The following is a 7,977-nucleotide window of genomic DNA, read 5'->3' as shown; positions in this document are numbered from 1 at the left end:
AATACATCAAACATGGTTTCTATGTGTTCAACGCCATTCCATTCGCTCCGTTCCATCCATTGTTATGAGCCAACCTCCCCTCAGCAGCCTCCACTGATTTACAGCCAGCTCAGCTGTGCCATCTCTTATCACTAATTATGACCAGGAAATAGATAACCCGGCTAGCTACATCTGTGGTCTTTCAGATTCCTCTGTCTGAGGGGCCGGGGGGGATGCTACACAGGGAACGTGTGTCCTTGAGCCGGGCTGCGAGCAGCGGGCACCGTACGTGGCATCACTAAGGGCCACCGCCATAACAGATGGGCATCCTATTGGGTATCTTTCTAGGCATTTCATTTCCTCTCTATTGTGTCCAATTAAAATGAAGCTAATTAGGAGCATTCAGCGAGTAATGAGGATACAGATATTGTTCTTCATCCAGACAGATGAGATAGTATACAGCTGGAGAATTATCATTTTGATTTATTTAACAAGGCAAGTCAGTTAAGAACACATTCTTATTTACAATGCCGGCCTAGGAACAGTGGGTTAACTGCCTTGTTCAGGGGCAGAATGACAGATTTTTACCTTGTCAGCTCGGGGATTCAATCTAGCAACCTTTCAGTTACTGGCACCAACGCTCTAACCACTAGGCTACCTGCTCTAACCACTAGGCTACCTGCTCTAACCACTAGGCTACCTGCTCTAACCACTAGGCTACCTGCTCTAACCACTAGGCTACCTGCCAAATCATTGTCTGGATACACCTGACTAAATAGCTTTGAACTCAGAAATAGATTATATCTTCCAGGTCATAACGCATTTTCAGGAAAAACTCCAGGCTCTAAGCATGATCTATTGTTAGATTTGACATGCAGGTTGTTTCTTGGCTAACGAGGTTATAACAACTCCAGGCTCTAAGCATGATCTATTGTTAGATTTGCCATGCAGGTTGTTTCTTGGCTAACGAGGTTATAACAACTCCAGGCTCTAAGCATGATCTATTGTTAGATTTGCCATGCAGGTTGTTTCTTGGCTAACGAGGTTATAACAACTCCAGGCTCTAAGCATGATCTATTGTTAGATTTGCCATGCAGGTTGTTTCTTGGCTAACGAGGTTATAACAACTCCAGGCTCTAAGCATGATCTATTGTTAGATTTGCCATGCCGGTTGTTTCTTGGCTAACGAGGTTATAAACAAGACAGAGAAAATGATTCTGACATAAACCAGACAAATAGAAGCCAAGTTATTATACAGTATTGTTGTATAAAGAATATAAGAGTATCACTAAACAAAGGTATTGCAATCCCAGACAGCGACTAGAAAGAATAAGACGTATTTTGTTTCAAAAAATGTGCCATGATGTCATACAGACGTGGCGGAATGAAGTCCGCTCAACCCCTTCAGACAATGGCAGACAGTTTCTCAATATCTGTTAGCATAGCCACCCATCTGAAGAGGAAGCAGATGGGCGGGACTAAAACAGGAAACCAGGGTAATATTCAGTAGCAGGCACACGTTTTAAAACGTTTTGCAATGGAAAATAAAAATCCAGAAGGTGCAACATTACAAACATTCAGGTAGAAAATGCATTTTGCCAAACAGACATATTCATCTGTCATGGCAAGCAGTGTAGAGTGATCGCTCCCCACTAGGCAAAAAACTGGTTGAATCAACATTGTTTCTGCATTTTTTAAACTCAAGAAATCTATTTGATGATGTTGAATCAACATGGAAAACTGATTGGATTTGCAAAAAGTCATCAATGTAAGGGCATTTCCTATTTTTCACCCAACTTTTAACCTAAATTCAATGACATGGTGACCTTTTTTGTTGATTTCACGTTGAATTCACGTTAGTTGAAAACTCAACAAAACTAGAAGTTAAACTGACATTTGTGCCCAGTGGGTCTAATCAGCACATTTCTATCGTCAGCGTTCTGAATGTTTCAACTCACTGAACAGACCCCAGGATGAGGAGGGTTTGGATAAGTGGACTGTACTCACCGGCACCCGGACCATCCCACCCAGCTCCTCACAGTCTGAGGAGACCCCGAAACAGAAGCAGGGGCTGCAGCCGGCCGGGTTAGAAATAGATAGGCCCAAGGTTCCCTTCTTACACTCATCACAGCCACCTCCGCCCACATTGTCCTGGCAACCAGAGACCAATTAATTAAAAGAGACAATATACTTAGTACGGACACAATAAAACACAACACTATCATAGGCCATAACAGATATGATATTCCATCATATGAACGAATACTTTTTGTTCACTCAACTAATTCCACCAACAGTTGAAGTACCTTGCACACACAGTTCCCTGGGGCCTCACAGCTGCACACACCCAGTTCCTCATCACAGAACTCCTCTCTGGTGCCGTTGATGTTGCAGTTGCACACCGTGCATTCTGGGTAGCCCCTGTAGCCCATGGCGCAGCGGTCACAGTTCTGCCCAGCGAAATCAGAGCGGCACTGGCACTGCCCGTTGGTGATGCCACACTGGGTGGCAGAGCTGCCCGTCTCACTGCAGTTACATGACTAGGAACAAAGGGACAAAGATGAGCTTTAATAAACACCTTTTATGTTATATGATTTGCTTGTTACAGTTATAACTTATGAAGCATCTATGTAGGCATTAAAAAGGTTTATGTAGGGCTATGTAGGCCTAATAAAGGCTTCTACATTTCCAGTTGGAGAAGTAGGTTTTACCTTACAGCCTGTCACAGTGTCGTGACCCCAGTGACCTTCCTCACACAGATCACACTTCTCTCCTCTGGTGTGGGGAGGACAGATACACTCGCCTGTTGTCACGTTACAGTTGCCATGGGTGTGGGCACACTCACACTCTGATGGGGGGAGTAGAGAGAGAGAGAAAGAGATGGAGAGAGAGATGGAGAGAGAGAGATGGAGAGGGAGAACGAAAGAGAAAGAGAGAGATGGAGATGGAGAGAGAGAGAGATGGCGAAAGAGAGAGAAAGAGAGATGGAGATGAAGAGAGAGAAAGAGAGAGATGGAGATGAAGAGAGAGAGAGAAAGAGAGATAGAGAGAGAGAGAGAGAGAGAGAGAGAGATGGAGATGAAGATGAAGAGAGAGAGAGAGAAAGAGAAAGAGAGAGAGAGAGAGGGTGGGTGGGTGGAGAGAGCATTATGGTTGGTTCAGATCAGAATGAAACTCAGATGTAAATGTCTGGTAAAGTTTGGGTAATGTTTGTGGCATTACGTGTACAGCCGCTGCCCTGGTTGGTAAAGTTTGGGTAATGTTTGTGGCCTTACGTGTACAGCCGCTGCCCTGGTTGGTAAAGTTTGGGTAATGTTTGTGGCCTTACGTGTACAGCCGCTGCCCTGGAAGTTAAAGTAACTGTGATGACAGCGGTCACACTTGTCCCCCGCCACCCCTGGGATGCATTGGCACTGCCCATCTTCCTCACAGGCCATGGACACAGATCCTGACTGGATACAGTCACATTCTCTGCACCCCTGTCCGTTGAGAAGACCGTGGAAGCCCACCTGGAAAACACAGACGAAAACACCAATTCTTAGTAAATTCCATCAACTAAGCAGCATAATTCTGAGAACCCTCTTGATCTTTCATTCAAACTTTCTTAAGCTGTAAAACATCAATACAAGTATATCCAGACATAAAAGGTGCACATTACTCTGAGTCTGTTTCCTTGATAGAGAGCATGTAGCAGGAGGCCAAGTGACGTTAGATGCAACACTTCTACATGTCCAATGACATCGTCACTATCAATCAGGGGGTCTCACTGTCACCAAACATGAACAGGCAGGAAGTACTTCCTATCTCCTGTTATATCAGTCCTCTCTGTCAAAACGGTCAACTCTCAGTCCAAGTTGGACCCAATGGAGAACCAGGAACCAGACATCCAGGCCTTGGGTCAGAATTTACCACAGCCAGAGCATCTGATTCTCGGATTAGAGAGAAACTGCTAACCCTCTTCCATCCCCATCTATCAATATCTATATCCCCAATTGGAATGCAAAATTAATTAAACTTATTGAGAGAGAGAGAGAGAGAGAGAGAGAGAGAGAAGTCCAAGATTGCTCTACTGTTTTCTCTAGATAACCATCTCTAGGTGTTTTAAATCCATGTGTTTTTGGTTGCATTTCAACAGCCCCTGCCCAGCCAAAGAGCTCCCCTCCCCCACCTCGAGCAAATAAACCCAGCTACTGCCCCCCAAAAAATCTACAAAAAATATGTCTCTGTCCCCCTCCTTCCCTCCCTCTCTCTGCCAGGGAGGCGATAGATAAGCTGACCCTGTTAATGAATATATCCAAAACATTGGACTGCCTTCCGACAAGCTGGGCTCTATTGGAAGGTGGGTGTGGGAAGCGGGACACGGAAAGGAGATAAGCGGGAGACCTTGGACACCCACTGATAACTAAGCGTTCCAATGGACTGGGCTGGGTTAGGATTAGTAACTTAGTATCTGCTTCCAAATTGCAAATACTCATTCCATGTAGAGGTGTGGGAGTGGAGAGTTGGGAGGAATTACAGGGAAAATAGACTAGGAGGGTAGAAGGGACTGGCCATGTGACTCGACCATATAGCCAGAAAAACTCTTGGCCCTTTGGTACGTGAGCACAAATAATGCTATATAATCTACATACCTGACACTGGTCACACTTCTCTCCCACCACGTTGGGTTTGCAGGTACACTGTCCAGTGAGCAGGTCACACACTCCCGAGTACGACCCTTTTTCATGGCAACCACAAGCTACACGCAGTGGAGAAATAGGTAGCAAAACATAGTCGTAAACATACATGTTAATAACATCAGGACTCATGCTCTTTGTGTTGAAAAGAATACCGGTGAGGTGAGAGTTCACACAGTTCTCAAAGATCCATCGTGATGATAGAATACTGTTTGTTTTTCATGTAGTATAAACAATATGCAGACATTTTAGCAAGTTTAGTGAAATGAGGCTGAACGAGTGAAGGTATGCAAGACTTGCAGTATTGCGATATTCCCCTAGATGTCACTCTATCCATTATAAAGAGCTCTTCTACAGTTGTCTTTCATGAGAATGAAACACACACACATCTGAAGTAAAATTGCACATCCATCATAATATTTAGGATCATGTTTGACGGCCAAATAAGTTCCATTCTAGGTGATGACTGAATCCATCCACATATGTCCCTATGAATACAACATTCCTATTGTCATAACATAAATGTATTGTCAATGTTGTGGAACGCAGACATTGTCACAAAACCAGGTCTGGGAAGGAGAAGGCTGCAGTATTATCATACCCAGAGGCTAAGGGGATTATACAGCTTCATGTGATGGTTATAAGACATAAGCTGTTCATAAGCTGCCCTGAGAGGCCAGGTCCCATGCCATATCATATTCAAACAGGGATTTAACCTGACCTTTGACATCACAATGCCTGGGGTAAAATGTCTGGGTCTGTATTCACAATGCGTCTCAGAAAGGGAGTGCTGATCTAGGATCAGTCTTACCTTTTAGATCATAATGAATGAGATTACATGGATAAGGTGGGACCTGATCCAAGATCAGCACTGCTACCTTCAGATGAATATGGTTCCTGACCCATAACAGACCTTATTGTTAGGATTAGGTCTAAAATGTGATGTTGGGGCCGGGGGGGAAGCAGATGTAGGTCAAAGTTGAGATTTAATCTGTGGTTGGTTGGCCACGTCCTTCACTCAGCATTCCTCTGATTTGCTAACTGTTACTCAGAAACGTGCAAAAGTGTCTATTTCCTGTCTATTCTCACTGTGTACATTCTGTGATGTAGTTCAGTACATATCATAGACTACAGTTAGATGGATGCTGGTATCTCTGTTAACTAGTATGTTCAGTACATGGTGGCAAGGGACATTGCTTGTTGTGTAAATGTAACTTTGTGGGGATCTGTGGAAGAATCCACTAAAAGGACAATAATGATCCTCATCATCCTCCTCCTCTTCATCTTCCTCGTCACCATTAACATCACCACCACCATGGCTCTCCTACCCTGGCAGTTCTTGGCGGTGATGGCGTCACCGTAGTAGCCGTCCTCACACCTCTCACACTGGTCTCCGCTGGTGTGGCTGTGACACTTCAGACACACACCGCTGCTGGTGTCACAGTGGCCCGGCTCCCAGGGGTCCACGTTACCGTTACACTCACACACCACGCACTCCTGGCCTGCCACCATCGGCTCACCATGGTAACCGTTAGCACACCTGGAGATGTCAAAGTTAGAAGATGAACAAACAATACAATAAACTATTAGTTAAATGGTTGAGACTAGTACTAATGTATTGTACTTGAGTTTCAAGTATAATTTCCCCATGTAAACTGTTATTAAGTACAGTACCAGTCAAAGGTTTGGACACATCTACTTACTTATTTTTACTATTTTCTACATTGCAAAAAAATTGTTAAGACATCAAAACTATGAAATAACACATTGAATCATGTTGTAACCAAAAAAGTGTTAAACAAATTAAAATATATTTTATATTTGAGATTCTTCAGTAGCCACCCTTTGCCTTGATGACAGCTTTGCACACTCTTGGTATTCTCTCAACCAGCTTCACTTGGAATGATTTTCCAACAGTCTTGAAGGAGTTGCCACATATGCTGAACACTTTTTGGCTACTTTTCCTTCACTCTGCGGTCCAACTCATCCCAAACCATCTCAAATGGTTTCTAATGCCTTTAAGGGTGTGGAAGGGCTCCATGGCTGGGTAGTGAGTACCCCCCACCCAGGCAAAGTCAATAGGGGGTGCCCCTGGTCATATTGGGTTGAGGTTGGGATTTCTTGGCCAAAGCAAGTCTCTTCTTATTATTGGTGTCCTTTAGTAGTGGTTTCTTTGCAGCAATTCGACCATGGCCTGATTCACACAGTCTCCTCTGAACAGTTGATGTTGAGATGTGTCTGTTACTTGAACTCTGTGAAGCATTTATTTGAGCACTGAGTGGCCCAGCCAGAGCACTGACTTGAACCCGATCTAACATGTTCACGTTCCATCAGGACAACGACCATTCAACGCAGGAGTGGCTTCGGGACAAGTGTCTGAATGTCTATGAGTGGCCTAGCCAGAGCCCGGACTTGAACCTGATCAAACATCTCTGGAGAGACCTGAAAATAGCTGTGCAGCAACGCTCCCCATCCAACCTGACAGAGCTTGAGACAATCTGCAGAGAAGAATGGGAGAAACTCCCCAAATACAGGTGTGCTAAGCTTGTAGCGTCATACCCAAGAAGACTCAAGGCTGTAATCGCTGCCAAAGGTGCTTCAACAAAGTACTGAGTAACGGGTCTGAATACTTACGTAAATGTAATATTTCCGTTTTTTTTTTTTATACATTTGTAAAAATGTATAAAAACCTGTTTTTGCTTCGTTGTTATGGGGTATTGTGTGTAGATTGACGAAGAAGAAAAAACATGATTTAAACAAATATAAAAAAAGGCTATAATGTAACAAAATGTGGAAAAGGTCAAGAGGTCTGAATACTTTCCAAATGCACTGTATAACTGATTATATGGTACAGGTTTAAGTAGTGAAGACACGGTCAAACTGAGAATGTACGGTTTAATAACCTTTAGTCAACATACCTCTCACACTTAGTCCCAGTGTAGCCCTGCTGACACTGGTCACATGTCACCTGCCCAGGGCCCTCTAGGAAACAGGTGGGGCTGAAACTGAAGAACAGAACAGGAGCGTGAGCAGGGAGGACTGTAATGATGACATCACATTATCTGGTAAGAGCTTTCTATTTATAGGGCTTTTCTAAAACTTTAATCATTTCATATTGTATGAGTGGAGATCCCACCCCTTCCACCCCCTAACATTGACAAACACCAGCACTAATGTTAAGCTTGGTATCAGTTCACACAACAGCTAACCTGTCATTAAAGAAAGCAATACAGTACCTGGTACAGTTGAAACATTCTGTTGTTGACATGAAACCTACAACAACCAATATCAGCCAGACTCTCCACCACCCAGTGTTCACACA

At 43.9% G+C, this 7,977-nt stretch overlaps 1 protein-coding gene across 1 annotated transcript in view; it reads right to left on the bottom strand.

Moving 5' to 3' along the window:
- Positions 1 to 7,977, bottom strand: part of LOC106579654 (laminin subunit alpha-1) — an 84,993-nt gene that overhangs the window by 28,569 nt on the left and 48,447 nt on the right. Inside the window, 7 exon segments of the mRNA XM_014159776.2 lie at positions 1,987 to 2,130; positions 2,286 to 2,519; positions 2,691 to 2,827; positions 3,308 to 3,488; positions 4,611 to 4,717; positions 5,984 to 6,195; positions 7,574 to 7,660. Of these exon segments, the coding sequence (XP_014015251.2) occupies positions 1,987 to 2,130; positions 2,286 to 2,519; positions 2,691 to 2,827; positions 3,308 to 3,488; positions 4,611 to 4,717; positions 5,984 to 6,195; positions 7,574 to 7,660 (1,102 nt within the window).

Source organism: Salmo salar, chromosome ssa19 (genome assembly GCF_905237065.1).
Source record: "Salmo salar chromosome ssa19, Ssal_v3.1, whole genome shotgun sequence".
In the NCBI taxonomy this organism is placed as follows: domain Eukaryota; kingdom Metazoa; phylum Chordata; class Actinopteri; order Salmoniformes; family Salmonidae; genus Salmo; species Salmo salar.
The sequence above is the reverse complement of the archived record's forward strand: the minus strand, read 5'-3'. Positions and strand labels throughout refer to the sequence as shown.